This window comes from Scyliorhinus canicula, chromosome 13 (genome assembly GCF_902713615.1).
Source record: "Scyliorhinus canicula chromosome 13, sScyCan1.1, whole genome shotgun sequence".
In the NCBI taxonomy this organism is placed as follows: Eukaryota; Metazoa; Chordata; class Chondrichthyes; order Carcharhiniformes; family Scyliorhinidae; genus Scyliorhinus; species Scyliorhinus canicula.
This window is the reverse complement of record NC_052158.1, coordinates 61,271,107-61,288,450: the sequence shown is the minus strand read 5'-3', so window position 1 is coordinate 61,288,450 and position 17,344 is coordinate 61,271,107. Positions and strand designations below refer to the sequence as shown.

The 17,344-nt window shown below is 49.5% G+C and overlaps 1 protein-coding gene across 5 annotated transcripts in view; it reads left to right on the top strand.

Moving 5' to 3' along the window:
• crfb16 (cytokine receptor family member B16) overlaps window positions 1-17,344 on the top strand; it is a 113,352-nt gene that overhangs the window by 79,477 nt on the left and 16,531 nt on the right. For all 5 annotated transcript variants that reach the window (XM_038816616.1, XM_038816614.1, XM_038816615.1 and 2 more), the window contains exon 2: window positions 5,939-6,062. In XM_038816616.1, coding sequence (XP_038672544.1) covers window positions 5,939-6,062 — 124 coding nt within the window. The remainder of the gene's footprint in view (window positions 1-5,938; window positions 6,063-17,344) is intronic.

Below are 17,344 nucleotides of genomic sequence, written 5' to 3'. Positions count from 1 at the left end.
GGGCACAGTGTGTTGAGGCAGCGGAGGTAGTGCAATGCAAATTCATCAGCTGGCATGAGCAAATAAAAACAGAAAGGAAGACTTGAAACATCAGGGCTGCTTTCATTGAACAAAAGTGACTGAAGGATGATTTGATGGAGATGTTTAAAGATTATGCAGCATCTACTGGACAAAGAAAGGGCATTTGGTTCGTCTGAACTATTCCTCTCTTTATGTTCCACACACAGGAGCCTCCTCCCTAAAGACCTTTTCTCACTTTCCCTCCTTTCCCTCTCCCTTATGCACCAGGCCTCCCTTTAAATGCATCAATACACTCCATTCCTCCCACTCCATGTGGCCCCTTCTTTCTATTCGTTTTGTGAATCAATTTTATTTGATGTTAATGACTATATAAGTTTTCTGGCCCTTAGTTTGGCACGACCACTACCATCTAGAAGAACAAGAGCAGCAGATACCTGGGAACATCACCACCTGGAGGTACCCCTTCAAGTCACTCGTCATCCTGACTTGGGAATATATTGCCGTTCCTTCATTGTCGCTGGGTCAAAATCCTGGAACTCCCTCCCTAACAGCACAGTGGGTGTACCTACACCACAGGGGACTGCAGCGGTTCAAGAAGGCAGCTCACCATCACCTTCTCAAGAGCAACTAGGAATGGACAATAAATGCTGGCCTTGCCAGTGACACCCACAAATGTGAACCATCTCCACCCGCCACTCCATCACACACCTTAGTGATTTTAAAGTCTTCGATTTAGCCTCCTCTAAGTTCTTCAACCCAGCCTACTCAATCATTCCTGATGATTGCGTCCTCTCAATTCTGGTAGCATCTTTCCAAATCTTCCCCTCACTTTCTCCAGTACTTCAATATCCCTTTGAACCATGGAGGCCAGAATGGCATACTGTACTCCAAGTCTAACCAGAGTCATGTGAGAGTACCTTTAAGAAATGGGTGTTTATCGAATAGCTGTAGTGGGTGTACCTTTAAGAAATGGGTGTTTATTAGATCGCTACAGTGATGTCACAGAGTGGGTGGAGCTAGGCTGTCTGTCTGCTTTTACATTCGCTTTGGGCTCGCAGCTACAGAGTGAGTTTAGTTTTGCTTTGCAGAGCTGGATAGCTGCAGTCACAGCAAGAAGGTGTATTAGACTCTGTCTCTGCAATCTAAAGACTTTCTCCAGATCCTTTGGTGATTTAAAAATAATACCTGTTTCTGTAGAGAAGTTAAACCTGATGTCTTTCTGTAAAAAGGTGTTTTTATTTTGTCTTATGGGTGTTGCAAGGAAAGATTAAGAGTTACTTATAGAGTACTGTATTCTTTGGGGGATTTATTGGTGTTGACAGTTGTTAAGATGTTTACTGTGGGTTTATAAAGTGTGAACTGGTTTTATAAATAAACATTGTTTTAATTTAAAAGTACTTTAACTCTCTGTTGCATCATAGCTGTAAAGTAGATCTGTGTGCTCCCCATAATCACAATCTATTAAAAGTTGTGGATCAGGTGAACTCCAATATATAATTTGGGGTTCTCTAAACCCTGGCCCATGACACCGTAATTGCCGAATGAACCCTGGCCTTTTGCATTTTTGGAGCCTTATTAAAATGTGTTAATGCTTTTAGTGATTTATGTATCTATATTTGCAGATCGTTTTGCTCCTCTGCCCGCCCAATTTACTTTCTACTTTCTACCTTCCAAGGAATAAGCAGCCCCCATATTCCTCCTGCCAGACTGAACTGAATCACCTCACTAAATGTCTGCTCACTCAGCAAGCCTGTTCATGCTTTACCCTGCATTCTCATGTAATCCTCCACATTACATCCCCAATTTGTTATCAATTTCAAATTTCTGCAACATGTCTCAAATTTCTGAGTCCAATTCGCTTGTGGATATGGTAAACAACAAAAGCCCCAGAACTGGTTCCAGTGGAACATCGCTTCCTACTTTGTATCAGCCTGAGGACCTCCCATGAACTCCCACCCTCTCTTTTCTGTTTCTTAGCCACCTTTCACCACATTCAGTTACCTGGTCGCTGACTCATTGCAGTCTGTCCTTTGTTCTCAGTCCAGCTTTATCAAAGGCCTTCTTAAAGTTCATGCAGGCCACACAGGCAGCACGGTAGCCTTGTGGATAGCACAATCGCTTCACAGCTCCAGGGTCCCAGGTTCGATTCTGGCTTGGGTCACTGTCTGTGCGGAGTCTGCACATCCTCCCCGTGTGTGCGTGGGTTTCCTCCGGGTGCTCCGGTTTCCTCCCACAGTCCAAAGATGTGCAGGTTAGGTGGATTGGCCATGATAAATTGCCCTTAGAGTCCAAAATTGCCCTTAGTGTTGGGTGGGGTTACTGGGTTATGGGGATAGGGTGGAGTTGTTGACCTTGGGTAGGGTGCTCTTTCCAAGAGCTGGTGCAGACTCGATGGGCTGAATGGCCTCCTTCAGCACTGTAAATTCTATGATTTTCCATATTGTCCTTCTCTACCCTGAAGCAATAGGCAGAACACATAGAAACAGACTGCTTCCAATGTGATTGGAGAAATTTAATATCGGGGTATGGATATAAGATGAAATATAATAGCTGAAGGATAGGAAGGCAAGAAAGAAACACACTAATATAATGCCTCCCACGCCACCAGGATGCACCAAAGCATTTTTTTAGCCAATGATGTAGTTTTGAAGTGGAGGCACTGTTGTAATGTGGAAGAAGGTTCTTCTTATACTGAGAATTGTAAGCCTTTGGAATGATGTACTAGAGTTAGAGATTGAATCCGACATCCTCCCTGGTGGATGTAAGAGACATATGACACTATTTCAAAGAAATGTAGTGGAGTTCTCCCCTGTATCCAGGTCAATCTATATCTCTTCAAAAACAAACATTAGCACTTTATCCTTCCTTCAAGTTCAAGGTGGCTGTCTTTTACTCTGCCCCTCTCCTGGTTCATGTTCTTCCCCTTCTACTCATCCCCATGAAATGAAAATGAAAATTGTTTATTGTCACAAGTAGGCTTCAAATAAAGTTACTGTGAAAAGCCCCTAGTTGCCACATTCCGGCACCTGTTCAGGGAGGCTGGTACGGGAATTGAACCGTGCTGCTGGCCTGCCTTTCAAAGCCAGTGATTTAGCCCAGTGTGCTAAACCAGCCCCATCCCATGCTGCCACTCTTTTCTCCCTTCTAGTTTCACATACCCATTCTCCTTCCCTCTCTCCTCACCACTGTTTCCAGCTCTTATTAGCTCTGAACGGATTCAATGGGCAGAATTTTATACTCCCCTCAAGATGAGTTCTGAGGCGGGGAAGAGTAAAATTGACTGGACAGGATTCCCCCCCGGGAACCCGCAATTTCATGCTTCAATGGGCAGGGCCTCGGGTGGGAAATCTGCCCTTTCACCGATTAAAACCCTTTTCCTGCCCAGCCTCAATGTTTAGGCTGGCAGGAGCGGATGTGGGAGGGTGGGAAACTGATAAAACCTTTTCTCCATCTCAGGCAGGAAGGTGGAGGGGGGCATCTCACTCTGAAGGCCCAGCAGAGTTGGGGCGCCCTCCCCCGCCCCCGGATCCGGGCCCTTGGAACTCTGGGCTTACTCCCCTCTATCCTAACCCCTGAGACTGCGCCCACCCTCCTAACCCTTCAGGGCATCTGCCACCTCCCGTCCCCGTGATTTACCTTGAGGATGGTCTTGGGACTTAGTTCCAGGCACAGAGCAGCTGTACTGCTTCTGGCCAATCCATCGCTGTGCCTGACTGGGTTGGAGAGTTGTCGGCCAAACTGATTTACTAACAGCTCTCACAGGCGAGTCTTCCTTCCAAGGGCTGACTGAAGTCAATGCTCAAGTGAGCGTTATATGGCCGTGGGATTTCGAGGGCTGGCGGTAGCTTGTTATGCGCCATCTCTCAGAATGGCAGATGCCGGTCACTCACCTTCCTTAAAATTCAACCCAATGAGGCTTCATGCTGTGGCTGCGAACTATTACTGAAGACTGTTTCAAGATGAGTTATCTCCTCCCACATCGTGCAGCAGAGACCCACCTTAGAGCCAAGGTCAGTGGTGAGAATAGATACATCGAAACATTAGGAAGAGGAGAAAGCCAGTCAGTCCCTCACGCCTGCTCTGACACTCAGTTAGGTCATGACTGATCTGTATATCAACTCCATTTAGCTACCGCAGCTCCATATCCCGTAAGGCCTTACCTTACAAAAAGCTATCAATGATAAAAACAGCGAATGCTGGAAAAACGCAGCAGGTCTGGCAGCATCTGTGGAGGGAGAAACAGAGTTAGTGTTTTGAGTCCATATGACTCTTCTTCAGGACTAAAGGGAGGGAGAAATGTGATGTGTTTTATACTGTTTAAGAGGAGGTGGCGCAAAATAGGTCAGTGATGTGTGTGAGCTCCGAGGGATTGCAACACAGATATTCAGGGCTCAAGATAAAGGAAGTGTTAATGGCAGTGTTAAAGACTAAAGAAGGTGCTGATAGTGGCATAATGGTAAGTAAGCAGCATGTGTTAAGAGGGGAACAAAAACCATTGCTCAGTGAAAGCAATACTAAAGAACAAGTGACAGGTGGCCCTGTGGGGGATGGGGGGAATATTAATGTCAGCCCTGAAAGCTCTGAATGTCCCTCACTATCTGAGGACTTTCAGGGAGAGAGAGTTCCAGACCTCCACTCTCTTTAATGAAGAACTGCTTCCTGATTTCACTGTCCTCTTAGTCTCTCTGTATCTGCTCCAAGAAATCCTTTCACATTCTACACACCTCGATCAGTCTCCCCACTGGGGCTGGTTTAGCACACTGGCTTTTAAAGCAGACCAAGGCAGGCCAGCAGCACGGTTCAATTCCCGTACCAACCTCCCCGAACAGGCGCCGGAATGTAGTGAATAGGGGCTTTTCACAGTAACTTCATTTGAAGCCTACTTGTGACAATAAGCGATTTTCATTTCATTTCACAATCTTCTCTACTCAAGGGGAGGAACAGAGGACGAGATTCTCCGCAAATGCGGAGAATCGTAAAGGCTGCTGTGGGACAGGCCGTGACCCACGGCAGCCTTCACGCCCACTTCCGGGGCCAATTCTCCCCCCCGGGCGGGGCTAGGAGAACTTTAGGCTGGCAGGAGTGGGTGTGGGAGGGTGGGAAACTGATAAAACCTTTTCTCCATCTCAGGCAGAAGGTGGAGGGGGGCATCTCACTCTGAAGGCCCAGCAGAGTTGGGGCGCCCTCCTCCGCCCCCGGATCCGGGCAGCCAATGACGTCAGCCGTGCATGCGCAGGTTGGACAACGCCAACCTGCGCATGCGCAGTTGGCGTCTTTTCCCTCAGCCGCCCCACAAGACGTGGCGACTTGATCTTGCGGAGCGGCGGAGGGAAAAGAGTGCGTCCGTTACGGACGCATGGCCCGCGGCCGGTGCCCACCGAGCCACCGACCAGGTGTGTTTGCTGCCGTGTTGAAACGGGCGTGAAGGCCCGGCCGCTCGGCCCATCGGCCTCGGAGAAGCGGCGCTTGCGGTAAAAAACGCGAGCGGCGATTCGTGGCGTGGGTCGGGCGTGGGGGGGCGGGAGAATAGCGGGAGGGCATGAAAAATGTCGGGAGGCCCTCCCGCTATTCTCCCACCCGGCGTGGGGGGGCGGAGAATCACGTCGAGAATGCGGCAGAGAGGGGTGGAACCCAGAGCAGAGATAAAGGACAAAGCTGGGAAATAACAATGAAGAATGGTGAGAGATGGAACCAGGGAGACACAGTTACAAGTGGAGCCAGGATTTCCCCTTGCAAATGTGGACAAATCCCGATGGCCTGTGTGAAGGCTTCCAGCAAGCCTGTGACACGGTAGCCCACCATCACTCACTCAATAAATAAGAGAAGGGATACTGTTGCAAAATTTGTTGGACATAATAATCTGCCTGTGCTGTTTATGTTTCAAATGGATTTGATTACTTGTCTCTTAAACCTGTAGGCCTTGAAAGATTGCCAAAACCCAAGAATGTGTTTGTAAATTCGACCAACATGAGACATATCCTGAGGTGGAGCCCCGTGAGATTTCCTCTGGGAGGCATCACTTACTCAGTACAGTTTCAAGGGTATGTACACATGGGTTTTATTTTGACAAAGGTAATGGGTTAACCCTTTCACCACTTATAGAAAGAAAGAATTTGCATTAATTCTAAAATGCTTGACAGCGAACGATGTATGGGTAATTACAACAGACATGCAGCATCCAATATTCCCACAAACAGTAATGTGATGATGCCCAATGACCGTGTTCTAATGATACTGATAAAGAGATAATTACTGATCAGAACACCCAGAAATTGTGATGGAATCTTTTTTGTCCTTCTGACCTCAGTTTATCGTCTCATTCAAAAGACAGTTGGCGGAATTCTCCCATCTGGGACGAAGTCCCCGGTGGGGGTGGGAATGTGAAGTATTTCCCTCTGTGGAGGTTGGTGGGAAATCATGCCATATCCTCTAGACCTGACCTCAATAATTATGCACTCGGCGGGGATTTAGTGCAGTATTCCGTGGTGGTAAGCATCCTGCATTTATATCTAGGTACCATATTTAAAAGGCACCAAACATCACTGTTGGGCATCAAAAATGATCCATTTGATAGCATAGAGCATCACTGACCCACCATAGAATAAAGGAGATGGACCTCCTGAAAAAGATGTTGGATCTTCAGGTACACTCTGAGGCTGGAAGACAGACGTCAATGACACTGGATCTGGAAGATCCACCTGATGGAGGCAACCCCCCCCCCCCCCTCCTCCCCTCACCCCACCACCACCCCGTGCTGTGGTGTTCCAGAATCCCAGGATTGCTGGTACCTCCACCTCGGAGGCAGACCCAGCCATTCTTCCGGGATTTCCAACTTCTGCACGTCACATTGTTCTGTACCGGCATGTTTTCCCACTGGCATCACGAAGAATTGAACATGGTGGAAGCAGTTTCACGCCGGCCACCAACGGGTTCCCCGGTCTCCCTTCATGGGCACCAACAGAAGATCCCATGGGAAATTCATGCCGGCATAAAACTGAATTTTGGACACCCACCGAATTCTACCCTGCCCCACCTGCCATTGAACCCATTCATTGGAGATTTGCACCCTTTGTTTCCAACAGTGAAGCACCTCCCTTGTCAATGGACGGGAGCGTAGTATAGAATATAGCATAACATAATATTACATAACATGGGCAGCAGGACGGCACAGTGGTTAGCACGGCTGCCTCACAGTGCCAGGGACCCTGGTTGATTACACTACAAATGTACACAATAGACTGAAGTGCGTTGATGTCCTGGAAGGTGCTATATAAATGCAAGTTTCATCTTTGTGCAGATTAAAAGGTTAATTTTGAGTTTCAAACAATATCAGGAGTCTGGACATGTTTGCCTCAGTTGCAGTGAGGAGTATTTCCCCCCCAAATTCAAGAGTTTCACACCTTCTATTTATGACCTGAGGTGCATCCCCTGTGAGCCCCACTATCCCTGAGGAGCACTGGATCATGGAATAACGATGACAATCCTGGCAGTATGCCGAACACCATACAATATACATACAGTATTCATGTACTTGACACTCAGGGGAATGATGGCTCAATTGGTCAAGGCAACATCAGTACTAACACTGCTGGGTACCTTAATTTGACTGAGGAGTGCTGAATGTATTTTTTGCAAAATCTGAGCATTTTGTTACACTGCCCTCTCTGCTACCCTCCCTGTTGGGGAGGTGTAAATAAAGGCTGCCTACAGTTGAGTATGTGCTCATCTTAGTGCAATACACAAACAGGAAGGTGACACCTTAGTTAGGCCACACTTGGAGTATAGTGTTCAATTCTGGTCGCCACACTACCAGAAGGATGTTGAGGCTTTAGAGAGGGTGCAGAATAGATTTACCAGGATGTTGCCTGGTATGGAGGGCTTTAGCAATGAGGAGCAGTTGAATAAACTCGATTTGTTCTCACTGGAACGATGGAGGTTGAGGGGCGACCTGATAGAGGTCGACAAAATTATGAGGGGCATAGACAGAGTGGATAGTCAGAGGCTTTTCCCCAGGGTAGAGGGGTCAATTACTAGGGGGCATAGGTTTAAGGTGCGAGGGGCAAGGTTTAGAGTATATGTACAAGGCAAGTTTTTTACACAGAGGGTAGTGGGTGCCTGGAACTCGCTGCCGGAGGAGGTGGTGGAAGCAGGGACGATAGTGACATTTAAGGAGCATCTTGACAAATACATGAAGAGGATGGGAATAGAGGGATACGGACCCAGGAAGTGTAGAAGATTGTAGTTTAGTCGGGCAGCATGGTTGGTACGGGCTTGGAGGGCCCAAGGGCCTGTTCTTGTGCTGTACTTTTCTTTGTTCTTTGTTCTAAGGGGCGGGGATGGGATTTTCTTCTGCACTTCATTTGAGAAATGAAAGACAGATGGACATTGTGACACACTCTAAAGTCGATTTTGAGGGAGTTTGAGCAATTTGAAAGATTGCTTTGTGCGCACATCATACTCAGGCACACAGTGAATCAGCATGGTCTGTAAATGAAGAAACAGCACTGAAGGCGTATTTGCGGACCATGGGGGCATTCAACCCTAACAAGGAGGACTGGGGTAATTACAAACAAAGGTTGCACATTTAGCTGAAAGTGGATAAAGTGGGAGATGAGGACAAAGTAAATATTTTCCTTGCCATGCTGGGGGCAGGTGCTATTAAGATAGTGTCTAACCAATGTTGCCAACATGATCCCAGTATCATCGACTATTCTTACATTAATGAGATTCTGAACTCATATTCTTGTGTGAACATAGAAATCAACCGTAGACACATTATGAGGCCTAAAGAACAATAAAATCCAGGCCAAGCTTTCGAGCAAAGGCTGACGTGGATTGAGGCCCTGCAATGAAGCTGTAGCCATGGAACTAGCAGAAAGAGATAGCTGCAAATTTCAAAGGAGCTCTTTTCCTGACCTGGCAGAGGAGGGCCAATGGATTGCAATGAGATACAGGCCACGGCAGCTAGGTTCACTGTCTCCGAGTGAACCATGGCAGACACCAAACATTTAAATGCCCCCATTTCCAGTCAAAGTGCCAGGACAGTGGGAATGTCAGTCACCTCCAGACAGCATACAGGAGTCGAGGAACACTAATGCTCCAGATCATAGTTGTTTCATATGTAAGGGCAGCAGTTGTCTTCAATGTCTGTTCCTGTGAGAGGCTTCCTGAACTGATCTCCTAATCCCGCTGCTGTCAATGGGGTTTCCTGTTATTCGCACCTTCCACCGTCAGGAAACTCACGCAGAAGGTTCCGTCACTGGCTGAGCCAGCATTTATTTCCTACCCCCGAATGCATTTAAGAGTAAACCACATTGCTGTGGGTCTGGAGTTGTATTCCAGACCAGGTAGGAAAGACAGATTTCCTTCCCTAAAGGACGTGAGTGAACCAGATGGGTATTTACGACATGGTCACCTTTAGACTTTTAATTTCAGAGTTTGTTTTTATTGAATTCAAATTTCACCATCTGTCTTGGCAGGATTTGAACCTGGGTCCATTACTCTGTAGTACTCTGTCTCTGGATTGCTAGTCCAGCGATGATACCACTACGCCACTGCCTCCCCTGGTGTCCCTGGTGTCCTGGTCAATATTTATACCTCAAACAACATTGCAAAACAAAACCTGCTGATTGCCACATTGCTGTTTGTGGCAACTTACTGTCTGCAAATTAGTTGCCATGTTTCCTACATCACAACACATTTCAAAGGTACTTCATTATCTATTCATTGTGAAAGATGCTCTATGCGTGAATGTGATTCTTTCTTTCTCCTTTCTATTGGCTGCAGGATGGCTTGATGGATTTAATTTTATTTAAAGGTTCAGATTTAAACCTCATTGCTTACTGAATTACACAATGCATTAACACCACTCCTTCAGCCCCGAGACCTGGGTCCAGCATTGATTGCTGGGGTGGTTGTGAAATGCGTTTCATTATTTCTCAAGCTGGACCCTTACAGGTGTGGGTTCACGGCACAGAAACCGATCTGGGAGTGGTTTAACGGCTGCGATGCACCCAGCAAGGATCTCTGCGGTCCAGTTAGATAGCCGGAGAAGCCCAAATCAGGAACCACACCAGGCGCCAAGCGGTTCGCAATCCAACCGGCCCGCTCTTATTGACGGGATCCAGATCCCCTTAGACACAGCGCAAAGCCAATTGAAGACCAATTAAGGACAATCTCCATCTTTTTAGCGAGATGGGAGCCCAATCTAACGCCTCCTGTGATATAACTGGCTCCCCAGCGAGAGGTCACCTGGGCGCCGTGTAGCACTGCTACTTAAAAATGGGCGCCTAACGCAATGGCTGCTGAGGGGATTGGAGAAGGTGAATAGTCATCTTCAATTTTGGACAGCAGCCAAGGGACAATGGGGCTGTGCTGGGTGTGGGTGGGCCCCAGGGGGCTGGGCCTGGTCGGGGAGCTGGTCCTGGTTGAGGGGGCAGGGTGCCATCGTTTGGGGCTTGCCCCTGGGCTGGGTGGCTCCCTTCAGTGTATATACCATAACAGGGGCACCTACAGTTGCTGTTTGCCTGACCTACCGAAGATATCCATGACAGAGCCCTGTGCTTGGTTATATGCTGATGGTAATTTTGACTCCCTTTGCCTGGAGCAGCCTCTGGCTGAGTCCAGAAGGCAATCCGATTTAAAGTAAGAAGACGTTTTGGGACCTGGTGCGCGCCATTGATCCAAATGGGCCACCTGATAACGCAGTTGAAGAAATACATTTACAGGTTGCTGATGCTTTATTTTCTGATGTGGTGAGTGCTGCCTGTAACTGGTCCGTCACCGTGGGTTAAACACACTGGAAGTTGAGGATTTTCAACTGCTCCTTGAGCGCCAGTGGAATATGTGGATGACACGGTTTGGTTCAGGTGAGATTGGGCCTTATGGGAGGGCCTGCACAGCTGCAGCTCCTGGATGGAGAATGGCACCGAGTCGGTCTCTCGCTTTCTCCAGGTTGACCCCGCAGCAGCTACTCTCGTGATGCTGGTGGCAACACAGCCGGCCAGATGCCGGAGAGGATGGCGACCGCAGCGTCAATGGAGGCTTGAGGCTGCAGCCCATGTTCAGGCGCTCGCCACATACCCTGAGGACCCGATTGCCCATCAGGCTGGGGAGGGACCCAGAGGGGAACACTGGCAAAGGCCCAAGGTGTACAGATGTCACTGGTCATTTGGACAAATGTCACACAGCGTGTGCCGCAGCAGGCTCTGTCTCAGCAAGGAGACGGTGCAGCACCTGCTCCATGTCCTTGCGGACCTGGCACTACATGGAGGAGGAGGAGGATACCCTCCCCTGGTGGCCGTCAAGATCGCCGCAGTCCTGAACTTCTATGCTAGGCTTCATTCGAGGGCTCGAGCGGGGTCTTGTGTGGCATTTCTCAAGGTACAGCTCACAAGTGCATCCGTGAAGTATGACCAAGCATCAGACTCATAAACATTGAGCTGTATCAAGCCCATCAAGATGCCTGGGCAGCAGGACTCTCTGCAATCGCCGGGATGCTGCAGGTCCAGGGGGTAATAGATGGCACGCACGTTGCCTTATGCAGACCGGGGCATCAGGGAGTACACTTCATTAACAGGAAGTAGTTCCACTCCCTGAATGTTCAATTCATGTGTGACCGCCACCTCCAGATCATGCATGTGTGTGCACGCTTCCCAGGGAGTGCTCGTGACAGCTACATCCTGGAACACTCGGAGATTCCCGGCGTCGCGAGGACCACCGCAGTATTCCGGGTTCGCTGTTGGGGGATAAGGGATACCCACTGAGGTGCTGGCTAATGACACCAGTACGGAGGCTGGTGACTGATGTGGAGACCCAATATAACGAGGTGCATGTGACTACCTTCACTGTCAGTGAGCGGTGCATCAGACAGCTCAAATGTGATTCTGATGTTCTGGTAGTGCACTGCAGTACATCCCGAGTGGATCTTCCACTTTGTGGTGGTCTGCTGTGCCCTTCACAAGCAGGCACAGCAATGAGGCAAAGTGCTGGAGGAGGAGGAGGAGGAACATGCAGCCTCTATGAAAGGGGTGAAGGGAAGCGGGGAGAGTGAGTGAGATGATGGACAAAACCTCGTCCTATGAAAAGTATGTGAGGATGAGGGCCTCCCTGGCCCTCCGGGCGTTTCGGACCCTCAGGGCCACCTGTCCTCCATCCTCTGGCTACTCCTGTGGGTCCTCCCTGGACACGTCCTTTAGCCCCCCCCCCCGGTCTGGCCCCAGGATAAGGTGGGGCCACATAGTGGAATCCTCGGAGCTCTCCTCCGAGGTGTTCTCTTGGATGGCAGCGGAGGGCCAACCCGGATGGCCCGGCCCAATCAGGTGGACATCCTGCAAGAGAATGGACACCTGGTCAGTGTGAGGGATCATTTTGTCTGACATGAACAACACACTTGAGGCTGGTCATCTGGATGAAGGGGCGATGACTCCTCACTTCTGCGGCGCAGGCCAACCTTGCTGTCGGTAATCTTGGCCAACCCTGCAATCTCCAGGGCCGGTTCCTCATAGCGGTTGAGGCCTCAGATAGCAGGTGGCATGTGTGGACACCACAACTGGACATGGAGCGATTGCGCTGGTGGGTGCCAGGGCACGGGTATGGTACTCTGCTAGAGGTGAGGGTGAGGTGCCAGCCACTGACTTGTTGAGGGAGGGGGGGAAGCGATGGTCAGGAGGTGGCAGGTGGGACCGGTGCCAGGGGGTTGGTGTTCCTGGTGTTCCCGGTGGAGCTTGTTGGTCTTCTTATGACATTGGATAGCGGTCCTCCTCGTGACGCTGCCCGAACTGACAGCTGCGACCACTGCCTCCCAGGTGGCATTGGCGGCCCTGTGGCAGGCCCTCCGATCCCCTGGTGGGTACAGAGTGTCTCACCTCCAAGGTGTCCAACAGCCTGGCCCGGTCAACGTCCCCGAAATGAGGAGCTGAGTGGAGTGTGTTTGGAGGGAGCCTTTATGTGCAGCTCCCACTTGTCCCCAGGGAGCTGCCCTGTGCGGTTTGGGCAAATCAGCTGATGGCCAGCTCTGGCACGGAGCTCGTGGGGGAACATTTCCAGCATCAAGTGCCACTAAATACCGCAGCGGGCTTTCCGGCCACCAGGAAGCACACGGAAATCCCGTCCGCTAAGGCACTTAGAATTTCTCCCGTTAAATCACGCCCAGAGTGTGAGATCCGTTAAGCGCAGTGGCAATGGAAGACCTATGCCCAGCAGATGTTCAGCCTTCATGATTGGTAGCAGAACATGGCAACTCATGTTGCACAGGGGCCAAATGGACCCAAAAGGAGGGGAGGGTAACATGTAACAGGAAGGGGGCAAAGTGAGGCAGAAGGCAGATGGGTGAATAGTCAATCTACGATTTCAACAGGCCGGAGTAAAAGACTAGCGTAAGGGCTGGAATTCTCTAGCCGTTTGCTGGCAAGCGCGATTCTCTGGTCCCGTCGGCAGCGTACCCCCACCCGTGGGTTTCCGGCTTCAATGGGAAATCCCGCTGACAAGCAGCGGGAGCAGCGACTGCCAGCGGACGGCGCGCCGATGGGAAACAAGCGGCTGGGGGGGCCGGAGAATCCGGTTGGGGTGGGGAGTGGTAGCAAGGGGGAGCAGCCAAAGAGGATACAGGAAAAAAGAAGAAAGGTCTTGCATTTATAGAGCGCCGTCTCATGATTTTCACAGTATTTCACAGCCATAAAGTATCATATTGGAGAAGAGACTGCGAACAAACCTAAGGGTAGAGAAGGTGCAAAATAAACAAAGGATAGATGAAAGGAAGGAATGATTGAGAAAATGGAGCAGAGTCTGAAAATAAATGCCAGTCAAGAGAAGCAAATAGAAAAACATAAATAATTACACAATATTTACCAGTGTGAGATGTTGCAACACAAAAAGGGCGGATGTCATGATATTGTGGCATTCTTGTTATGAAGAAAAGGCTGCGGCAAAAGGCAGAGAAATGCAAAAGAAAAAAGGAAGTGCACATAAACAACAGCCTGGTGGTAAGATGAGCAAAGTATTTCCCCACCTCAGAGGGAGGCAGTATGAGCAGGGATGTCCTGCTGCAATTGTACAGGGCCTTGCTAAGGCTGCACCTGGAGTATTGTGTGCAGTTTTGGTCTCTGGAGGGAGTGCAGAGAAAGTTTACCGGACTGAGATTCCTGGGATGGTAGGGCCGAAGTATGAGGAGAGATCAAGTCGGTTAGGATTATGTTCGCTGGAGTTTAGAAGAATGAGGAGGGATCTCATTGAAAACCGTAAAGTTCTGACAGGACTGGACAGGGTAGATGTCGGAAGGATGTTGCTGATGGTGGGTGTGTCCAGAACCAGGGGTCACAGTTTGAGGATCGGGGTAATTCATTTAGGGCTGAGATTAGGAGGGATTTCTTTATCCAGAGAGGTGAGCCTGTGAAATTGACTGTCACAGAAAGTAGTTGAGACCAAAACGTTGAGGGCTGGATTTTCCTAAACTGGGACTATGTCCCTATGCCGGAGTAAAAATGCTGGCGTTTCACTCTGAAGATCCCAATGAAAAAGTGGAGCCGATTCACTGACCTGTGGGGGGTGGGGGGTAGCAGGGACCCAGAGTTGTTCACGCAGCTTTAGCTGCAGATACGGGCCCCCGCACCTCCGGTTTTGAGCCTGCACATGTGCATGCCGGCGGCCTCCAGCAGCCGCGCCGAGCGCCATGGCGGACTCGGACTGAGGAGGCAGATGAGAAATGTAGGTCCCCCCGATCGACCACGCGTCCAAAGGTCCGACCGCGCCGATCTGTCCCCCGGCTGCCTATAAGGCCCCACCCGGTGTCCGATTCCCCCCCACCCACCACCAAGGCGGCCACGGACTGAGTCCGCAGCTGCCACGTGAGTCTCCCAAATGGCAATAGGCGGTTAGAACCACGCCGTCGGCTACTCGGCCGGTTGGGAGCGGAGGATTGCTGGGTGGACCTGTGGCAATGGCCACCAGCCGTGCGGAGTACTCCGCGAACACGGCGATTCCTGGGTCCCGGAGAATCGCTGGGCCGGCGCTGGGCCTAATTTCAGCGAAAGTGGATTCTCCGTCCCCTGTTCCAAACGAGATTTCGGCGTGGGGCTGCGGAGAATCCTGCCCTGTATGTTTTCAAGAAGGGATTAGATATAGCTCTTGGGGCTAAAGGGATCAAAGAATATGGGAGGAAAACGGGAGAGGTTACTGAGTTGGATGATCAGCCGTGATCATAAAGAATGGTGGAGCAGGCCTGAAGGGATGAATGACCTATTGCTGTTCCAATTTTCTGTGTTTCTACTAGTCCACTGTTATTGGGCTTATAGTCCCCACCTGTGGCCGAGATGGTACTGCAGCCCAGCAATTGCTCTTTAGGTTCAAGAAAAGCGGTTATTCAATTTAGGAGTAAAACCAGTCGACGAGTTTGGGGTGGCCCCATTGGAACTTAAGACAATGCAGTTATCTGTCAAAGTTAATCGTCACTCAATTCTGAAGAAGCACAAGCTAAAATTCTGCTGCAGAGGAATATTAAAGGAACTTCAACCAATTGTGTCAACTTTGGCTCAGTAGGCAGCACTCTCTCCTTTGCAACGTGAGGTTGTGGAATCAAGCCCTACTCCAGGAAGACTTCAGCACAGACACCGAGGCTGGCATTTTCGATGAGACATTAAACTGAGGCCCTGTCTGCACTCCCCTGTGGGTTTTTAGGTTCCCTTGGCACTGTGGGAGGATGTTTCCACTTGTGAGTGAGCCTAGGGCCAGAGGGCATTGTCGCAGAATAAGGACGTGCTCATTTAAGATGGATTTGAGGAAGAATGTCTTTTCTCAAAGAATGGCGAGTCTTTGGAATTCTTTACTCCAAGAAGTTATGGAGGCCGAGTCCTTGAACATTTTCAAGGCTGAAATCAAGAGGTTTTTATTCAGTTAGGGAACGAAGGGTAATGGAGAGAAGGCAGGAAAGTGGACTTAATGAGTGCCAGATCAGACATGATCTTATTAAATGGCAGAGCAGGCTCAACGGGCTGAATGGCCTACTTCTGCTATTTATTATGGTCTTACTTTTAAGAGGATGGGAGCACCCTCCAGCCTCCAGGCCAATATTTATCATTCAAACAGCATGTCCTAAACAAATGATCCGGTCAGGATCACATGGCTGGTTTTGGGCTCTTGCACTGCACAAATTGGCTACGTCATTACAGCAACAGCGACCGCATTTCAAAAGAACTTCGCTGGCTGTAACGCAATGTCTCGAGGTCACAGAAATACAACTTCCTTCTTTCGCTAAACAGCTATCAAGCGGTGAACTAAACCGCCAGGGAAGCCGGCTGAAGAGACACAACATGAACGGGGTCAAAAGCCAATCTGATGGGTTTGCACAGAGAAGGGAATGGATGGAGGGAAGAGGTTGAGGGAGATGGTGATTAGATGAGTTGGACGAATTGATCTCCAAAAAGGGTTGCTGATGCTCTACCTTGAGTTCCCAAAAATACTCGCGGTCCACTGGGGGATGAGGATCCCGTATTTGAGAAAATCAACAAAGACAACATCAAGAATATCACAGGCATCTGGCACAATGGTTGCAAAGTCCAGTTAAGGCCGGGCTACGGTGAGACAGTTCCTTATTTCCCACAGTCTGAACCCAACTGGGTAGATTTTCCGGTCCCGCCTGGTGCTGGAGTCGCTGCGGACGGGATGGGAAACCTGACAGGGTATTTAAAGGTCCATTGACCTCGGGCAGGAATTTTCAGTCTTGGAACGGGTGCTGCTGGAAAATCCCGCTGGGCCCCAGGAATTCTATGACTTGAGGACTTGATCATCATGGGTTCTTCACACCTGTGTTGTTGAGGGTTATTGCCCTCCATCACAGCACAATGCAACATTAAGTCATACAAAACAGGTCAATTAGTATCAGGGGCCCGCTACTCCATCAGCCAAAAGGACATTAGAATCAATCAGTAGAGAAGAGACCTTCAGTCTATCAAGCCTGTACTGACAAAAGAACTACTCTAAATCTACATTCGCACTTCCCTGCACTTGAAAGTTATGACATTTAAAGTGCTCATCCACTTACTTATTAACAGTCGTGAGGTTTCCTGCCTCAACTACCTTCCCAGGCAGTACATTCCAAATTCCCACCACCCTCAGGGTGTATTTTCTTTTCCCCAAATCTCCTCTAAACCTCCTGCCTTGCACCTTAAAAATATGCCCCCATCGTTATTGACCCTTCAACTAAGAGGAACAGCTGCTTTCTATCAACCCTGTCCATGGTCAGGGCAGCACGGTAGCATTGTGGATAGCACAATCGCTTCACAGCTCCAGGGTCCCAGGTTCGATTCCGGCTTGAGTCGCTGTCTGTGCG